The 21,185-nt window shown below is 39.8% G+C and overlaps 1 protein-coding gene across 3 annotated transcripts in view; it reads left to right on the forward strand.

The window, feature by feature from the left end:
- The window catches only part of UBR2 (ubiquitin protein ligase E3 component n-recognin 2), a 112,441-nt gene that overhangs the window by 72,965 nt on the left and 18,291 nt on the right, over window positions 1–21,185 (forward strand). For all 3 annotated transcript variants that reach the window (XM_074989593.1, XM_074989592.1, XM_074989594.1), the window contains exons 29-37: window positions 4,016–4,197; window positions 6,030–6,229; window positions 11,252–11,345; window positions 12,996–13,157; window positions 16,602–16,699; window positions 17,228–17,303; window positions 19,346–19,494; window positions 19,613–19,668; window positions 20,452–20,548. In XM_074989593.1, coding sequence (XP_074845694.1) covers window positions 4,016–4,197; window positions 6,030–6,229; window positions 11,252–11,345; window positions 12,996–13,157; window positions 16,602–16,699; window positions 17,228–17,303; window positions 19,346–19,494; window positions 19,613–19,668; window positions 20,452–20,548 — 1,114 coding nt within the window. The remainder of the gene's footprint in view (window positions 1–4,015; window positions 4,198–6,029; window positions 6,230–11,251; window positions 11,346–12,995; window positions 13,158–16,601; window positions 16,700–17,227; window positions 17,304–19,345; window positions 19,495–19,612; window positions 19,669–20,451; window positions 20,549–21,185) is intronic.

The raw sequence follows: 21,185 nt of genomic DNA on the forward strand, positions 1-21,185 counted from the left end.
TCACTGGAAGCTTCATTGCCTGGGTAATCCTTTTTCTTGATACATTTTCTCTTCGTTAGTGTATAGCAAACCCTCAAGTTATGTGGGGGTTGTATACCTGCAACTTCTGTGTAAATCAAATTCTTGTGCAACTTAAGGGGAGATGGTAACCAGGCTGCAGCCTGGGTCCCGGCTCCCAGAATGGTGGGGAGCCGGGAACCAGGCACAGCCTGGTTCACATCTCCCCACTGCTTGTGGGGCTCAGGAAACTGACCAGCCATGTGGCGGTCAGTTTCCTGGGTCCTGCAAGCAGCAGGGAGCCGGGAACTAGGCTGCTGCTTGGTTCCCAACTCCACGCTGCTTAGGGGTCCTGGGAGACTGACCAGCCATAAGCTCCCAGCTCCCCTTCCATTGCAGAGCCAGGAAACTGACCAGGGCAGTGGCCTTGGTCCGTTTCCTGGCTCCAACCAGTGGAGGGGAGCCCGGAGCCAGGGGCAGCCTGGCTCCCCTCTTCTCCTTGCAGCCAGGAAACACATCTAGTTTCTTTCTACCCACACTCTTTCTTCAGGGATCCGCTTCACATAGGCGCTGTTGGAATGAGTAGTCCAGTCACTCCTTCAAGTGTAAATTGTCAGTGATTCCTGTTCACTTGAGAGGAAAGGGATTCTAATCCTGCTAATTCCTAATTCTGAAAGCCAAAGGTAGTCTCAAACCTATTCTAGACTTGTGATGCTGTAATGTTGACAGACCCTGTCATCTGCAGGTGGAATTGAACCTGGGATCTCTTGAGCTTAGAACATGAGCAAGAGCTAAAAAGTATCTGACTATTAGCTAAGACTGTAGAGCAGCCAAATTATTCTCTCTGTTAATGGGCTTGCTGCCACTATGTGGGACAGTATACCATACCCAGAAGGTGTGTGGGTTACAATGTCTTGATGAATATATTTCCAAAACCTGGAGTTCTGCAAGGTTGTCTTGATTTGCATCATTCCCTCCCTGGATCCTGGGGATTGGTGTGCCATCCTTGGTCTAATTCAATTTTCCTGATTACAGGTGTTTCCCTAAGGTTTGTAGCGGACTGAAACCACTACCAGTTTGAAGTGCTTCATTTCAACCTGTTAACTGGCCTGCAGGTTTTCACAGAGTAGCAGCCTTCCTCGAGGCAGGGGGGAGGGGAGGGAGGAGGGAATGGAGTCCCCGTGTTCCTGTACATTGATGAATGTATGATCAAGGGCCAATCCAGAGTTCAAATGGAAGCTGTTATTTTTCTTATCTGAGGGCCTTCTTTTATGTCCAGAATGTTAAATGTCTACCCTGACTCTAAAAGATAGAGCTGATTGGAGCTCTGTGTGACTCTGAGCAAGAAGGGTTATACTTCCACATGACTGGTTCTTCTGTTACATTCATAGTATCCCTTCAAGGTCATAGATTGCAACACTGTGAAAGTGCCTGAATATTCTAGGTTACATGGTGTCATGCACTAATGTCATACCACACATAAGGCTGTGACTCAAACCTCTGTGAGCCTGTCTAACCACAGTCTACACCCCCTCTTTCTATTACCTGGACACTGTGCTCACAGTTCCAGCATAGGTCCTTGACTTACGGACAGGATGGTTGGACAGCCAGATTTTGTGCGCCGGGGTACTCTTCTCATATCCCTGGCCATCCTTGTCTCTGGTATATGACATATCAGCACTTGGATAGAGAGCCGATCTGAGTCCCTTAAAACCCAAGCTATTTGTACTCAAGAGGTGCACTCCCTGAACATTGACAGGGAACTTAGGTCAGTATGTCTAGCTTGTCAGATGTTTCTACCTCATCCAACAGGCAAATCCATTTAGATCTTGGTGGACAGTACAACTATCTTCTACATCAATGGGGATGGTGGGGTGTGTTCTTCTCTTCCCCCACACCTATGCCAGGAAGCAGCCTACCTGTGGGAGCTCTTTGTCCATCAGTCAGAGGCAGCCTATGTTCCTGGGACTCAAAACCAGCTGTCAGTCTTATTTTTCATTTCACCCTGAGAGGTCTTTCAACCCAGACATTGTGAAGTGCATCTTCCAGTGGTGCGGGGAGGGCTTTCCTTATAAATCTGTTTGACACCTGAACCAACGGGAAATGCCACTAATTTTCCCTGAAAAGTCACAATCCAGGGTCTTTGCAGATGCATTCTGGTTGTAGTGGACAAAGCACCAGTACCACATAGTATCTCTTATGACACTGATTCACGAGATTCTGGTGAAGACAAGTGGGACTGTGCACAGGTTATCCTCCTAGCACCAGTGTGGCCCAAGCAATGTTGGATCTCTGTCCTCTAGCTATGGAATTGGTGGTACTTCTGCAGCTTCTTCTACACTTGATATCTAGGGGGCAAAACAAGCTGTGGCTTGCAAATCCTCTTGTTCCTTTTTCTGATGGCTTGTAAGCTCCATGGTTAAATCTAGAGGAGCTGGTTTGCTTGGAGCAAGTCCATGAGACCCTAACAATCCCATATTGATGTGAGATCTAAGCCATGTCCTATCAAAGCTTACCAGACCCCCTTTTGAACCTTGGGCAACATGCAGGCTGTTAATCTCTCCTGGTGAGAATCATTTGGTGAGGTGTTTTTTGGAGAGCAAAGCCTTCACCTCTGTATCCTCATATATGGTCTTTTTCAAGGAATAGATTCAGTTGAGACTATGCTCATTATTCCTTCCAAAAGAGGTCTCATAATTCCATTGCAATCAAGCAGTTTTTCTGACAGTGTTCCCCTCTAAGCCACATGTGAATAGAAAAGAATACTGCCTCCGTTCATTGGGCATTTGGTTTGCCCTTTCTTTTTACATACAAATAACCAAGTCATTCTGCAGATCCCCTCAGATGTTCGTAGCAATATCCAAGAGAACAAAAGGTCTCCCCATTTCCACACAGAGAATCTCATTGTGAAATACTTCATGTAACAGAGTATGCTACAAGTTCGCAGGTATTGTGCCTTCAAGCTAACTTAATGGTGAATTCTTACAAGGCCTCAAGCTTGCTCTGCCAATTTTTTGGCACAAGTTCCAATTCAGAGTATCATCAGGCTACAACTTGGCTGTCAGTTCACATGTCTGTGACATTTTACCATTATATAACAGGAAAGAGACAATGCCTGCTTTGGCTGGGTTGCGTTACAATTGACTCCTTGTTAATCTCCAAACTCACCACCAGTGCAACTGATTGGCCGTGTCTACATTAAGCCCCAAACTTCGAAATGGCCACGCAAATGGCCATTTCGAAGTTTACTAATGAAGCGCTGAAATGCATATTCAGCGCTTCATTAGCATGCGGGCGGCCACGGCACTTCGAAATTGATGCGCCTCGCCGCTGTTCGGCTCGTCCCAACGGGGCTCCTTTTCAAAAGGACCCTGCCTGCTTCGAAGTCCCCTTATTCCCATCAGCTCATGGGAATAAGGGGACTTCGAAGTAGGCGGGGTCCTTTTGAAAAGGAGCCCTGTCGGGGTGAGGCGCGTCAATTTCGAAGTGCTGCGGCCGCCCGCATGCTAATGAAGCGCTGAATATGCATTTCAGCACTTCATTAGTAAACTTCGAAATGGCCATTTGCGTGGCCATTTCGAAGTTTGGGGCTAGTGTAGACATAGGCGTTGTGAGCTAGTTACACTGGAATTGATGTGCATGTACTTGAAGAAGAAACAAATGGTTACTTCTGTAACTCTCTTTTTTAATTTGCGTTGCGCATGTCTTTTCTAAAATCCATCCTCAATTCCCTCTCCGAGGAAGATGATAAGAAGAAACTGAGGTGGAGCATGGTTGGTAGGGCCTATTATACTGATGCTATGAGATGTGACTCCATGGAGTGCTAGAGCTGACCCACTGGATACCACTACGTGGGGGGAAAAAAATAAAAATCCAGCAACTGTACTTGGGGTGTGTGCACACCTACTTTGGAATGTACGTGTGCAACTCATCTTCAAGAACAACAGTTACTGAAATGTTAGTAATCGTTTATGGTCCACTGCAATATGTTTTAAAAAATAACTGATTAAAATTACAGGGCTCACGAGATAAAGACAAAGCTGAGAGGAAGCGAAAAGCTGAGATTGCCAGGCTGCGCAGAGAGAAGATCATGGCTCAGATGTCTGAGATGCAGCGACATTTCATTGATGAGAACAAAGAACTCTTTCAGCAGACTTTAGAAGAACTAGCTACTTCAACCTCCAAAGTACTTGATAATAGGTAAAGGAAAAACACGTTAAATAAAACTTTGAGACTGTTGATAATCTCTTTTGGTGCTTTCAAATCCTCTCGTGCAGGGGTCTGGAGCCGCATGTGGCTCATTAAAGACTTTTGTGGCTCACAACACTATAATTGCAAAGTTTAAGAAAAATTTATTATTTTCAGTAAACAGTGAATGTCTGAAAGCCCCAAAGTGAGCAGCTCATTTCTAAATTGTAAACAATGTAATCTGGAAACATTGGATAACTCCCCTTAATGTCCTCCAGAGAGAGAGAGAGAGAGAAGGTTTGGGAGTGAAAGTCAGGAAGATCGTGGTACAAACACACATGTGAAGTGTGAGGAAATAGAATATGCAAGAAGTTTGTGAATTTCTTGCAGTAAACGTGTATCACATTACAAATCATTGTGTGTGCGTTATTTTTAGAATAGGGATTACAAAAAGTATAGTTTGATGTTATTTATTAAGGCCTGTCTCATATTCACATGCATTGTGGCTTTTGAATGATTGAGTTTTTTACCAAATTGGAAAACAAGTCTCTTCTTGCTATTTTGGTTGCTGATCCCTGCTCTAGTGTTTCTATTTGAACTCAAAAGCTAAATTTTTATTTTCTTAGGTGACAGTTGTCCAGCTCTTTTAAATCGTTTGCTGCTGCTTATTCTGAGTGCTTATTTTCTCCATACTGCTAAGATTGCAGAAGAATTGCATTAAATATCTGTATGTGATTGAGAAGATTAAACAGACAAAAAAATCTGTCTGACTTTTAAAATCTTGTTTAGGAAGTACGGCTAGCATCATGGTTAATTATACTAGAGAAAGTTGGTTTTGGACATAGCAGGGTGAGGAGTGGGGAGAATTGTTTGTAACCAGCTGAGGATATAAATTCGAGTAACTTGGGCTTTTAGCAGAAGAGGGGGAGGAGTGGCAGCTGGAAAACATGTGGCCTTTGGTATTTGAGGCAGTTAGGCAACAGTTAGGAAAGTACAAGTTTGGCCTTTATTTATATTGGGGTAGTGTATGGAAATTAGGCCTCACTTCTGTATTATCTAGTCTGAATCAAGATGTATAAAACTCTATGGTAGTACTTAAGAATTCATGCATGTAGTATTCCAAACCTAACAATAGACCGTTTTAAAAAACATATTAAAAATATTTTGGCAAAGACCCACTTCTTTCCTTTTCTTTTCTTTTCTTTTTTTTTCTTTTTTTTGCCTCTGAAAACTTATGCTCCAAAATATCTGTTAGTCTATAAGGTGCCACAGGACTGCTTGTTGTTCTCGAAGATGTAGACTAACACTGCTACCTCTTTGATATATATTAAAAATGTTTAAATGACGTCTTATGCTAACAAACGTAATTTGTGAAGATGAAGTTGGCTAAAAACCAAAGCTTTCAGAGTTTAATTTGGGATTCTATCTTTAATCATAACCCATGTCTATGAGGTATAATGGGCTTTTGTCCCCCTACATGTAAACTTGGGGGAAAAAACCCACCAAATTAGGCTGAGATTTGCATATACCTCTCTAGTATTTAACTTCTTCAGCTTACTTTTAATTATTTTGAGTTTAACTCAGTTTAATCTGGCAATAGTTAAAATACAATTTCAAGAAAGTAAAAAATATTTTCACATCATCTGGATGATATAAGGTATCTCTGAAATGTATTGTTGTATGGCAGTTTTTGGGGTTACGTGTATGGATGCATGTATGACATATTTACAAAATGAAAATGAATGAACATAAAACTGCTCCAGTAAACTAATAAAACATAAAGTATTATTTAATTTTTTTTAAAAAGTCCAAATAATGTACTCACTAGTATAATTTGATCTCAGTCCTACAGTTTCAGATACGAAGCTTACAGCTTTGGGTCCAAAGCAAACTAGAGTTACTGAACGGAGACAAGTTGTTACCTGTATATTGTGTCAAGAAGAACAAGAGGTTAAAGTGGACAGCAGGGCTATGGTCTTGGCAGCATTTGTTCAGAGATCTACTGTGTTGTCTAAAAACCGGAACAAAGTTATTCAGGATCCTGGTAAGTTTTGTTTTTTTTTTTTTTTTTATTCATATTTTTGCTATAACATTTTGAAAGAATCATCTGTATCTGCCCTATTTCTTATTCTGAAGCAGATATGTTCTACTGTGCCCCCTTTCATTAGTTCATTATAATTGTGTGCAACCTGTCAATTGTAGTTCATGGCAAAATGCTCACTGACTTTGTCAGGAACATAATCCAATAGATAGGCGCTAGGAAACAGACAGTATAATATCTAAAGCACTTCCACTCATGTACCCTGTAACTTTTTCTAACCATGTGTGGAATGAAGTATGTGCACCATGGCATGTGCACCACCAATAGGAATACATACATTGGCAGCTGTACGTGTTCTGCAAATCAGCTCATGTTAGTCACTTAAAAATTCAGTTGTTGAGAATGGAGGTGTTGTGAATAGGATGGGGTTTCTGGGTGCAGCTAGAGAAATCAATTCAGGGTACCTTTGATTAAAAACTGGGCTACTTACTGCCCCAGGCTGGGATTTCCTTCTCAGTAAGGTAAATCCAACCAGCCACAACAGCAGCTCTGCCAGCCCCACTTGCCAGCCAGAGGCTACATAAGCAAACCCACAGACTTCTCAGCTGCTCTACCAGCCCAGACCAATAACCCCCTGAATTCAGGTGAGAAGCTCTTAAGTCTGTTTCACCCAATACTGCACAGATTCTTCTGGACCCCAAAGAGTCTAGCCCCAGACCCTGGTCAATATATACTTGGATCTCACCCAAAACAACATGCTTGCCAGGTCTTTAGATTGAAGTGTCCAAAGATGTATTAATAAAAATGAAAGATGGGGTTAGAGAGAATTGTTAAAGCAATACTTTACATACATCAGTTATGACTGCTGATGAAGGCCATCAGTGTTGTTTGCTTAGTCTTGAAGGTCTCTGAAAGTTAATTTCAGGTTACATAGATTCAGTTATTGGAGAACTGTAGATCTAGCCTGCTGGGATCCACATGCTGGGACATGGACCCTTGGAGACCACAAGACAAAAGATCCAAGATGGACACTGCTAAGTCCACACCACTGGTCTCCTCTTGAGTTCCAGGACAAAGCCCCTTCTTGCAATACTCCCTTGAGGATCTGCCTTCACCTGCCTCACGTGGACTGTTGTGGCAATCTGCCGTTGGATGAATCCTAGGAGACAACCTCCAATTTCTGAGATGGACCTGTTCTTTTGTTTCAGTTCAATGGGCTGCATCCTGGACCAATGGGCTGCATCCTGTTGACAAGTCCCAAGCATCTGGGATGTGGATTTGACTGTCTGAGCCTTTGTTTATAGTCCATTAATCCTGGCTGGGGCTGAGTTCACACCTCCTATTGTGAAGCTTAGTGCACAAACATTTTCTAACACAGCTACATAGCTTAAAATCTATAACTTTACCTACAGACGTAATACAGATACATAAGTAGTATACATAGATTCAGGGCATCATGAGCTTTCATTAGACACTTCACAGTCTCCCAGCACAATATTTGGGGCTAGTAGCCACACTGGGAATTAAAATGGCTTCCAGACCAATATAAAAATCTGGTCATGTGATGGGTGTGTTAGGTGAAGGTGTTTTATATTTTCATAGGTAGAGTACTGGGAATAAGCTCCAATACATCCATATTGCTTCTCTTTTATATACAAGTGATTATTAAAAGGTTTGTGCATGTGAACCCATTAAATGTTTTCCAATTATGTAAGTTTGTCTATCCAAGCCATTCTTCAGTGGCTTTCAGATATTAGTCCCATGTTTTTATTTCATCCCTATTTTTGGTATAACAAGAAGCCTGATAGTGCTAGGTCTAGCAAAAATACCCCACTGTGTGATAGATCCTGAAACAAAAAATGCTGTAATAAATTAAGACATAGTACTGAAATTTAGTTACAGTGCCAACTCTACTAATGGTTTGAAACAAAAAAAGCAATCAAGTAGCACTTAAAGACTAACAAAATAATATATTAGGTGATGAGCTTTTGTGGGCAGACCCACTTCTTCAGATCATAGCCATACCAGAACAGACTCAATATATATAAAGCACAGAGGTCCAAAAATTATCAAGATTGGCAAATCAGAAGAGCAGAGGGACGGCAGGAGCAGGGTGTGGGGTGGGGAGGTCAAGAGTTAGATAAAACAAAGTATGTAAAAGAGTCCTTATAAAGGATCAGGTAGTTGTTGTCCCAGTTCAAACCACGTGTTAATGTGTCCAATTTGAATATAAATGAGAATTCTGAGCACTCTCTGTAAATGATTGTTGAAGTTCCTTTTCAGTAAAACACAGACTTTCAGGTCATTAACAGAATGGCACACTCCATTGAAGTGCTGGCTGACAGGTTTGTGAGTTAGGAGTTTTTTGATGTCTGTTTTGTGTCTGTTCATTCTTTGTCGAAGAGTGTTTACAGTCTGTCCTATATACATGGTGCGTGGGCATTGTTGGCACATGATGGCATATATGATGTTAACTGAGGAACAGGAGAATGTGCCCGTGATTCTGTGAATAACATGGTTAGGTCCATGCATGTTGAACAGTAACAATGAGATAGCCGTGCTAGTCTATATGCTATCAAAACAAAAAAGCAGTCCAGTAGTACTTTAAAGACTAACAAAATAATTTATTAGGTGATGAACTTTCGTGGGACAGACCCACTTCTTCAGATCAGCAGCAGATCTGATCTGAAGAAATGGGTCTGTCCCACGAAAGTTCATCACCTAATAAATTATTTTGTTAGTCTTTAAAGTACTACTGGACTGCTTTTTTGTTTTGGTGGTTAGGTCCAGTGATGGTATCTCCAGAATAGCCATGTGAACAAAGCTGGCAACAGGGCTTATTGCAAGGAAAAGTTCCAGGATTGGTGGTATTGTGGTATAGCCTGTGGTTGCTGGTGAGAATCCTCAAGGTTGGGAGGTTGTCTATAGGAGAGAACAAGCTTGTCAATTAGGGCCTTCTGGAGTGTGGCATCCTGATTAAGGATAGGTTGTAGGTTTTTAATGATGTGTTGGAGTGGTTTGAGTTGGGGGCTGTAGGTAATGGCCAGTGGTGTTCTGTTGTTGGCTTTTTTGGGCCTATCTTGGAGTAGTTGGTTTCTGGATATTTGTCTGGCCCTGTCGATTTGTTTTTTGACTTCTCGCAGTGGGTAATTCACGTTTAAGAAAGTTTGATAGGTATCTTGTAGTTTTTGGTCTCTGTCAGTAGGATCAGAGCAGATGCAATTGTACCCAAGGGCTTGACTGTAAACGATGGATCTTGTGCGTGTAGGATGGAAGCTAGAAGCACGTAGGTAAGTATAGCGGTCAGTGGATTTCCAGTAGAGTGTGGTGCTGATCAGGCCATCATTGATTTGTACTGTAGTGTACATGAAATGTATCTCTTGCGTGGAGTGGTCAAGGCATAAGTTGATGGTGGGGTTCAGATTGTTAAAGTCTCTGTGGAATTCTTCTAGAGTATCTTTACCATGGGTTCAAATGATAAAGATGTCATTGATGTATCGTAAATAAAGGAGGGGTAAAGGGGACAAGAGCTGAGGAATCGTTCCAAGTCAGCCGGAAATATATTAGCTTATTGTGGGGCCATGTGGGTGCCCATAGCAGTTCCACTAATCTGGAGGTATAAATTGTCCCCAAATCAGAAGTAATTGTGGGTGAGAACAAAGTTAGAGGTCAGACACCAGACTGGCTGTGGTGACGTCAGGCATGATATTCCTGATTGCTTGTAATCCATCTTCATGTGGAATATTAGTGTATAGAGCCTCTACATCCATGGTGGCAAGGATGGTTGTTGTTAGGAAGTTGTCCAATGTTTTGTAATTTCCTCAACCACAGTTATTCGTCTTTAAAGTGCTACTTGACTGCTTTTTTGTTTTTGATAGAATACAGACTAACACGGCTATCTCTCTGTTACTAATGGTTTGGTAAAGGTCAGGAATTCTCAAACTTCACTATGGTGTAAGTGACACCCTTATGTTAGCTTTTCATTTATAGTGACTGAACATCCAAAATGTGGATTTGTGTACAGCAGAGCAATGTGCAGTGTTCAGTAACATTTAGACCTTGCTAATTGACTGAAAGAAACATTTAACACACACTTGCTTCATTCAGTTACTAAGTGTGGTAAGCAAAAATTCTGACAGATGTTAGAATTTTCACGGCTATCAAAAAATTGAGCCTGAATTGTTTCTGGCCTCAGTGGTTTCACCCCATGTGGCTGGAGCTAGCTGCACCAACATTTCAAACAGACCTCTCACTATTAATGAGTCTTGTTAGCAGACTTACCAGCTTAGTTTCATAGGTGCTTCAGCCAGTAAAGCTGTATTATGTTTGGCTATAACTAGCACATACATCAGTTGTTCTGTAGCTTGATTTATGTTAAACATTTGGCAGCAATTCATTTAATGTGTATAGTTGACATTGTGTAATCCGTATAAGATATATTTCTCCATACAAATTGTTTTTCATATTTGATTCTTTTTGGTAGAGAAACACAGAAAAACCACTTTGGTTTCAAGACTGTTCTGGAATAGCTCATTTTATGGTTGACGGGAATTGCTTCATCTGAAGTGTTCTGCTCATATTACATGTATGCAAATACACAGAATTATTTTCTGTGCCACATCACACCTTTCTAGTCTACTTAGATAAGATTAATAATGTTATGTAGGCCTGATTTTTTTTCAGGGGTGCTGAGCACACAAAATTCTATTTGAGCTTCATGGGTACTGCTTCTGTTCATTGCCTCTGAAATTTGGGGCCTGTTTGTTAGTAATTTCATTTTAATAGCTTAGTATTATGTATTTATAACTGAGCCTTTAATCTGTGTTTCAAATGACCTAGCTAAAACATATATTGGTAGGGGTATGTAGTATGCTTTAAAATGACTTTCTTAAAGGAGTAATAAAAAGGTGATTCTTTATTAAAGTTCAATAAAGCATGTAAATTACACATGTTAATATTTTAGTGTTAGAAATATTTGTTTTATGACAGAAAAAATTAAATGCAAAACTGTTTGTTTTTACACAGAAAAATATGACCCATTATTCATGCATCCTGACTTATCATGTGGAACACACACGGGTAGCTGTGGACATATTATGCACGCCCACTGTTGGCAAAGGTAATGGCCATGAGTTTGCAAAAGTGAACTTTATTTTCAGTTAGACATAAATGGCCCAGTCCTTCTGAAACTGATACCAGTTGGAGTCTTAACATTTACTTCAGTAGAAGAATTGGATTTCAAATACATAATTTAGCTATAAATAATGTTACAGGCTAATAAGGATATCAAAGAGAGAAACCATCAAATTACATTGCAAACAGGGTTTATTGGAAATCATAGTTTAACATCTGTCCTCTTGATGAGTTGTCATACTGAGAAGGAACTTTATGTGCATGTTGTTACTACATAAAAAATAGTTTACCACTTACAAGTTTAAAGACTTACCTTCTAGTGTAAATAGTGTTTGTATGATGGTAGGACATTGCCATAATATTAAATATACATCCTGAAATTATACATGCTTGACAGTTTTAAAGTGTGTTTGGATTCTTACTTAATTTGGAAGTGATCAAATAATTTGCCATGAATAATTTATCTGTGCAAGATAGTCTTTTCTCTGTTTGCAGGATGTCCGTATTTCCTTGAATTGTTCTTTAATTTTGCTAGGCTACTATTTTTGCTGGTACATCTTGCTGCAAGATTAGTGTATTCAAATATGGAACTTTTTTAGTTTGTTTAGTCACAAATCCTAATGCATTGCTTCTGTTTCTTGATTAGAACATAACTTATAATCAGAAAAAGACTTTCACAGATAAAGATAACGGGCAGTTTGTAAGTGCTTGTCTGTACTTGGAAATCTATTGAAAAAGCTATTCTAGAGAATTTATTTCATTATAAGATCCCATGTATAACCTTTATCAGAAACTTACTTGGGAATAAGTGCCCCGCTCTTATTTAGCTTAATCCACTGTATCTGTGAGGAGTAAGCACCAAGGATTTTTTTTAATGAACTGATGGTACCTTGTGATTTAAACTTCTGCCAATTATTGTTCTGTACCTGAGCTGATTACCAATTATTATTTTGTACTCTCAGCCCTGTTTGTATCATGTTGTGTTCTCAGGGGCTTGCCTCTTGCTCACAGCTTAGGTTTGATCTATATTTTGTCCATTGTTGGTAGGTCTTAGGCCTCAGGTGAGGTCTGAGCTGTATGGGCTTAGGCGTTCGTCTTACTACAGTTTCTGCTACTCTGAGTAGGCAGACTCCCACACTGCTCTCAGGATGGAGTTCTGTGTTTGGACTTTGGTACTTTGAGTTCTGGAGCACTTACTATTGTATAAAAACTTAGTATTTCGGTTTCTCTGGCAATGGACAACAAAATTGTGAACAAATTTTCGTAAAGAGTGAAGAGGTGCTATTGATTGTTAAACTGTTTTTTTCTGAGTAAACCAGGAGACTGGGATTCTCCCAATACCCTTCTTCTTACAGTCATACTTACTTTTTGTTTAACCTTGAAAATCTTGATCTTTAAACGTGAAAAGACTCTTAAAGTGATTTTGAGGTTCAATGGGCTGACCTTTTTTGGGCTTTTGTTCTTGTTTCGAGCTAGCAATTCAGCCTTTCACGTTAATATAATTCTTTGTATCCCATATTTGTATTTTAAATAAGTTTCTTATATAGGTCTGGGAACCATGTCAGCATACATATTGATTTATACCTTATAATGCAGTTTTACTGATATGACACTAAATTAGTATATTTTTCCAAAGGTATTTTGATGCTGTTCAAGCAAAGGAACAACGAAGACAACAAAGATTACGTGTGCATACAAGTTATGATGTAGAAAATGGTGAATTCCTTTGCCCTCTATGTGAATGCCTAAGCAATACTGTTATTCCTCTGCTTCCTCCACCAAGAGGTTTATTTAACAGGTCAGTTTCCTTTTATAAGTATCTGTGTTAACTACATGGAGAAATCCAACCCTTGAATCAAATTTATAATTAAGGTGTGTAATCTAAAGAATCAGAGCCCAATTGTGCGCATGCTTCTTGACAGAACTGCATATAAGTACAATGTCAGATGCAAATGTTTGCAAGGTTAGAATGCATATGTACTTAAAACAATTTTAAATGCTTTATTGTCAATGGAACCGGAATATGAATTAAAACATAGTCAATGGACTGCAGAATTGCCAACTTACATTGTTACAGTGAGTCTTGTAACACTTTTAAAAAGCTGCTCATCTCAGGAACAGCAGATTCTTTTTCTTCTGAAACTTGAACTTTTCACAGTTGTCACCATTTCCCATAATTGTGATTATCTGAAACTAATACCACACTTTTCTTCAGTCAAGATAGTTACATCTTGCATGTTTGATTTGGAAGTTACACAAGTATAGAGGGATAGGGAAATGAGGAAGACTGTTGTGATAGAGGAATGTGTGGAGGGCAGAGAAGAAGATTGGCGTGTGGCAGGAAGGATGACTGATTGGAGTCAGGAGGAAAGGAAGGGGCAGGAAGGAAATTGAAGGTAGAAGGAAAATGGGTATGGAAGGAAAGGGGAAAGGAAGGAAAAACCTGTGAGGAAGGTGAGCGTGTGGTGAAAGGTGGGTGCAGAAAGGAAAGAATAACTGCTTTTGAGCACCAAAGAGTAGAGTCTTCCCTCCATCTATTGGGGAGGAGACTCATTATTGCCTGAAAAATACAAAACGGCAGTCATGTAGCACTGCTGTTTTTGTTCTGTTAGAATACAAACTAACATGGCTACCTCTCTGTTACTATTCATTATTGTCTGCGTGTTTTTGTGTAGAATTTTCCACTTGATATGATCTCTCAGACCCTAAGCATTTCCCCTTAACAGCCCAGTTAGTAAACAGACCTCCAGAACAACTTGAATTTATTCTTGTTAAATCTTATATTCCAATTCCATTATATTATTGAGTAGGGCATGGTGGGTTCTTGCTTTAGTTGCTTATTTTAGTAAGCACATACTGCTGGACATAAATGCCCTGTACATAAATTTATTGCAAGTTATAAGCATGAAATATTAATCTTCAACCATGTGGCACAGTTCACCATCTTCTCTCTGTTCAAATCCTCAAACAGATCAGAGACTTCTTTGCTGATAAAACACCTGGTGCCATTTGTTTACAATATTTAGTTCTACTATCTTTATCCAGTGTGTAGCCTCATCCTTGTAGTCAAAAGAAGCCCTTAGATCCTGAGGCAAGCAAAGACAAGTGATTTCTCTCTTTGTTTCCTTCCCTGCCATTTCTGTCTTCTGTCTTTCGTGTCATCTGTGTAATGACCTAATTACCCTCTTAGTTCTCCTCAAGCTCACAGTTAGGCATGGGTCTTCTTTATAAGATCTGTTTCAGAGTTATTAATTAGTGCTGCAGCTGCTGTTGGCTAGCACTCTGTCGCAAACCTGCAGTTCTTAATCACTTTTCGGATAGCACAGAAACTTTGTGGTCACCTAAGTTGTTATAAGTAGGGCTTTACCAACTTCATGGCCATGAAAAATGCTTCACAGACTTTGAAGTCTCATCTCCCCCGCACCTCTTAAAATCATGTCGTTTTTGTGCATTTACCCGATACTCTGCAGATTTCAAAGGGGAAACCAGTGTGTTTCAGCTTGGGGGTCCTGATCCCTAAGAAGATCTCAGTATTGTCAGTCTCACTTCTGTGCTGCCTTTGGAGCTGAGCAGCTGGAGAACAGCACCTGCTGGCTCAGCACTCAGCTCTGAAGGCAGTGCCCTCCTGCCCCACCTCCCCAACAATAATGTAAAAGTAAGTAGTAGTAGTACAGCAATACCTCTCCTCCTCAAAAATTTGTGCAACTTCCATAGCTTTGTTTTGGACCAGTTACCCTACAATTATGAAACTGTAAACTTTCATAGTTCAGTAGTTGAAATAATGCCACTTCCTTTTTATAAAAAAGAAGGTTATGTGAAATTTTCCAAAATGGACTGTGAATTTGCTAGGGTGCCATAAAAGTTACTGATGATAGTGAACTACATCATTGTCCCTCTGCATGATAAAAACTAAATTTTGCTTTAGTGGAAGTCCCAACAAATCAGGGGAAGACACAAAGCTGTCATCTTCAGCCTCTCTTGCAATGTACTGTCTCCACATGACAATTAATTGTTGAGCTTCTCCAGATTGAATGTTATCAGAGCAGATAGAACCAATAGTGATGGGTGACTTTCCTGTAGATTACAGTACTGTTTATCTGTTTAGCCTTTATAATAATTTTGTGACTTTGAAAAAAGATATTTATGTAAAATCACTTTTATTCAGAGAGACTTCATACAGAAAGTTCTTTATAAAATCCACAAGTATTGTTTTGGTCCTTATCCATTGAAAGTTTTCTATTACCTACTGAGATGCACATATAAGTTCAAAACTTTTCAGCTACACAAGTTCTGGTATATAATAAACATTTTTAACAGTAACCTGATAAATTCTTGTTTGGGTTTTAGAAGAAGCCTCTTGTGGAAGATCTTTGTAGCACAGTGGCATGTGCCAGAACCTTGTAGTTGAGCAAACATCAATAATTATCAGATTAAGAGGTTAGAACCACATTAAAAAGATGTGCTGTTGCAGAGTAGAGTCCACCACACCCAACCAAACTCTGTCATGGGCATTAGTTGTCATCTATCCTCCTCCTCGAATTCTGGCTTATTTCTCATGGCAAGTACATTTTACAGGGAAAATGACAAAACTGTTTCCTCACAACTTGGAACAAGAGACTTTTGAGAACTGGCGTGCTATCCATTTTTGGGAAGTTGCAAATATTACTAATTATAACAATATTTCAGAAATAAAATTTTTGATTCTTTTGAAACTAATATCTCTATGGAGATCCTAAGTTCTCAGATTTGTGAATTTCAGTAATTCCTGTTGATAACCAAGTAGAGAGAGGTACTTTGGAAGAGTTGTTGAATGATATAGCCATTATAGTGAGTTTGGATATTCCAGATGAGGGATATGAGATTTTAGCAAACTTATTAGATGCTGGACTGAAGAATATAGGAAGAATAAGTAGCTCAAAATAGCCTATATGTGGACCAGATATTCTGTACCACTGGGGACCTGGACTTTGTTTCAGGTTTTTTAAAAAAAATTACCCATGCCCTTTAAAAAAAGGTCACGATAGCATATGGTGATGGTTCATTGCGTTTTGAAGTGTAATTATGTTTCTCCTCCCCCCTCCAACTTTCTCCTATAATTGTAATAGCTGATGGTTTTTCTCAAATTTCATGCCTACCCTAACATGGGAGAAATTATGCAAATTATTTTTTTAGTAAGAGAACACAATATATATTCTGAAATTGTTTAATTTTTAAAGAATGTATGTATTCTGTCTTTTGACAGGTTAGATTTTTCTGACCAACCAAATCTAGCTCAATGGACGAGAACAATATCCCAGCAAATCAAAGCATTATATGTACTTTGGGATGAAAAAACTGCTAGTAAGTCTGAAGATCTAATATTTTATATATTGTATATGCTGAATTATGGAAATGTTGTCACTGAAAAGAGATTCCACAGCTTGTCAATGAGATATGGAGGCTTTTAATTCCTAGTATTTTATTTGAAGCTAGATCAGGTTGATAGAACTTTCAGAAAAACTCATTGGATAACTGCTCCTATGTGAATTAACATGGGTGGTCTCCGTTTAGTTCTTAGTGTACCAGCTCCACGTCACAACTGATCTAGATGGCAACCATGTTTTTAGTTTCAGTAGCAGAGCAGTGAATTATACAGCAGTGAAGGTTGAATTAACACTTTCCATACAGCTGGTCCTTCCATAGCAGAGTTGAGATGGTGTTAGTAAAAAAAAAAAAACGTGATGGAAGTTACATAACCATTGACCGTGCTAATTATTCTGAAGAATTTGGAACTTCAGTTTCTATTGTCAGTCTGCGACTTTCATGAGCAGTAAAATTCATATACAGATGAATTCATAATTACAGGGTTTATTGGACTTTTTTATACAGATAATTCTTGTGGTAACACAGAAAAAATGGATGAGGTACAGCTGCCTAAAGGATTTAGGCCAGACTTCCAACCAAAGTATGTATTCCATCTTTAAAAATTATTCATACTTCTATGATATGGCAGGGGTATATTTGTGTACTGTAGGGCTTCTACTGAATGAGCTAAAGAACTTTGAATCATACGTTCATTAGAGTAGATGAGCTTATGTCGAATATTGATCATGTGACAGCACTGCTTTTGCACTGCCACATTTGGATCAGATTCAGATACCCGTATAGTTCCCCATATCCATGGCAGTATGTTTTCTTTGTGTAAAGCTAGGTACACCAAAACTCATGGGTATGTAATCAGATATATATTACTCCATTGCCGAGGTTAAACTTGATTTCATAATAATTGTGAATGTCTAAGTCAGGCTGCTTCTACACACTCTCCCCCCACCCATGGGAGGTGCCATGGTAATAAGGCAATTCAAAGCAGGCTAATGGGGCATTATTCAGGGCTTCATTAGCATAATGGTGGCCACATGAATTTCGAAGTCTGCACTTTGAATTGCAGATTGACAGTGTAGATGGGGAGCAGCTTCAAAATAAGCGCACCACTTCAACTTCCTCTTACTCCCACGGAACTAGATCGGAGTAAGGGCATGTCGAAGTGGAGCGCTTATTTCGAAGCTGCCCCCATCTACACTGTCAATCTGCAATTCAAAGTCTGCCATTGGAAATTTGCCTGGCTGCCATTATGCTAATGAAGCCCTGAATATGCACGTTAGCCTGCTTCGAATTGTCTCATTACCATGGCATCTCTGACAGAAGAGTGAAGGTGTAGAAGCAGCCTCAGACATACTTCAAAATTCTCCAAATATGTGTTTTTTAAATTGCTAAGTTGTGAACTCATTAATGTATTAAAATACAATTTCCAGGATCCAGATTCTGGAAACATTTGTTTGTGTAACAGCTCTTGTTTCTTTAATGGGAAATTGATTTGAAAATTTTTTCCCTTCAATTTGGCATATATTACTTCTATATAGTCTTAACTATATTCCATCTGAATGTATTGAGGGCAGAATCTGATTAGTCCTATACAAATATGTAAAATTCTAGTCTAATACAGACAGCTAAAAACTGATTGCCTAAGTGCATGGCACAAACTGTTTAAAATAGCAAAAAAATGCCAAATCCTTCTTCTAGTATTCACTCAAACAGGACTATTTAGTTCAGGGGTGGGGAACCTTTGGCTCAGGAGGAGCCTGTGAACAGCAGGCGAAAAGCCTTTCTCTAGGGAGCATTTCTCTGTGCTGCCATTCTCCTAGGCAGAGGACAGAACAGCAGCATGCAGAGGTAAGTGCTCCACATCACCCAGACACTCCTCACCCCCAGCCTACTCTTGCATTCCTCTCTTACCCAGACCACCTCCACCTTGATCCTACACCCTCCCTCATGCCCAGACCCCTCACTTTCAGCCCTTTTCTGAACCCACCACTGCTGTGCCCAGACCACTCATGCACCCTCCCTTGTGTCCAGACCATTCACCCTTAGCCTGTTCCTCCATCTTCCCTTCCATCCAGAACCCAGGCACCCTCCCACATCCCAGTCCTGTACCCTCCCTCCTACCCAGACCCCAAACCACCTCCCCAGCAGCCCCGTCCTGCATGTTGAACTCTGAAGCTCCCATTTCTGGGGACCTGAGTCGGACCAAAAAAGTTCATCTGGCCATGGGGAAGCTCTGAACCTCAGTACCCTCTTCTCCACCCCACTTCCCGTGCTGCTGGAGCATGAGGGGAGTGAAGTATGTCAGTCAGGCGCCACATCAATGAAGGGTTGTGGGTTTTGTGGGTTTTTTTGCATCTCATTTTCATGTGTCCCTGACTTAATTTTTTTTTCCTGTTGGTCCCTGACCCAAAAATGGTTCCTCACCCCTGATTCAGTTAGCAGCTTGCTTGCTTGAGTAAGGTAAGCAAGATATGGTCCAAAAATCTGACAACTTTGCATAAATCAAAACTTTCAGACATTATGCTTCAACTTGATGTTTAATTTGCCTGTTATCAGAATAGACTTCTGCTGTGATGGTGACAACTTTTAAAACCTATCAATAACCCAATACCTGTCTGTTCTCAGGAGTCTGTATTCTGAAAGCATTAAAGAGATGCTGACAACATTTGGTACGGCAACATACAAAGTGGGATTGAAGGTGCATCCAAATGAAGAAGATCAGCGTGTACCCATAATGTGCTGGGGTAGCTGTGCTTACACAATACAAACAATAGGTAACGTTTTGTTTCTAGTGAAGCCAACTGTATGTTGGCAAGAGGTTTTCAGATACTTATTTAAATTTACAGCACTGAAACTTGGTTTTTTTTTTTGTTTTACCTTCTCCTTCTGCAGAACAAATTTTAGCTGATGAAGATAAACCATTATTTGGTCATTTACCTTGCCGACAGGTAAGATACAATATCAACTTCAGGTCCTAATCACCAGGCTCTTCTTTAATACAGAGTGCCACAACTGTAGTCTGAAATTATTGCAAAGTTTCTTTTCAGCTTAGGTTCTACTCTTTCCTCCATCAATATCTGATAGTTTACGTTTGTTTCAATTTTAAGATGTAACTAAGTTGTTCTTCATGAATGCTAAATATGACAGACTTGGGTTTGTCTCCTCATTATGATAAACAGAGCAAGGAGCTTTGAAATTGTAATTATGTTCTGTAAATCTGTTTGCACACATGCGCACCTGGATATATATGTATACAGTATAAGCTTTATTATCTGGCACCTCTGGGGAATGTGGGGTGCCAGATAATCAAATTTGCTGGCATTGGCCGGGCAGATGTCCACCTACTCCTGGCCCCGCTGCAGTTGGCTTCCAGCTCTGCAACTGCCTCAAGTAACTGGGCAGGGGGCCCCCAACCCTGCAGCTACTGGCTAGGCAGCTAGCCCTAAGGCCATTGGCCCTGGCCAGGCAGCCTTCCCCCAGTGCTCTGACCGCTTGCCTCACTCTGTCAGTCCTGGCCTGGCAGCTGCTGGTAGAGCAGATGCCATTTAATAGAGTGTGCCAGTTATCTCAATTCTGGATAACACAGCTTTTACCGTAACATTGAAGTTTTGGCTTAAGCTATATCTCTCAAAATGTGTGGTAACTATACAGTCATAAAGACATCATTTCATTTCAACTTGAAGAGTTTAACTGTGAGGTTTCATTAAGGAGTTTTTGGTTTTGGTTTTTAGGATGACTGCCTTACTTCATTAACAAGATTTGCAGCAGCACACTGGACAGTTTCATCTCTTTCGGCAGTACAGGGTCACTTTTGCAGGCTCTTTGCATGTAAGTTCAATATATTATGCTCATTATTTTTGCATAAGTACAGACACTGGTAAAGCGGACAAAAGCTGACAGAAAATTAGCTTACAGAGAACAATATGTATATCTGAAGAATATGTATATCTGAAGAAACTATATAAGACTTATAAACCCCTTAAGACACATTAAAAGTTGTGAAATTTGCAGACATCCTTTTCTATCTAAAATTTGCATAATTTAACTTATATCATATGACCATTTATTTGTCTTATCTGTTACTGTGAGCGCAAGAATCCAGTTTCAGAAATGCACTACAGGAATATAAATTAGTAGAATTCCTGTTGGGAAGCAAACTGATGGCAGTTTTCCTTCATGAACCAGATTTTTTTTGTTAACTGGAATTAACAATACTTTAAGTAATTTAGATCCATAATGTTGACACTTCCAAGTTCAAATACCAACCATAGCTTATGTTGCTAACTGGAAAAGTACCTAGTAATGGTATCAGCTTGGAATCTGTGTGAATGAAAATAACAAACAACTGTAAGCTTGACATGTTTATGGATATAGATGAGCTGTACTGGATACATCCTAACTGAGTTCTATGTCACCTGAAATAAAATATTATAGATATAGATACATTGGTCTAATTATTACAGAT

This window comes from Carettochelys insculpta, chromosome 3, assembly GCF_033958435.1.
Source record: "Carettochelys insculpta isolate YL-2023 chromosome 3, ASM3395843v1, whole genome shotgun sequence".
NCBI classification, from domain to species: domain Eukaryota; kingdom Metazoa; phylum Chordata; order Testudines; family Carettochelyidae; genus Carettochelys; species Carettochelys insculpta.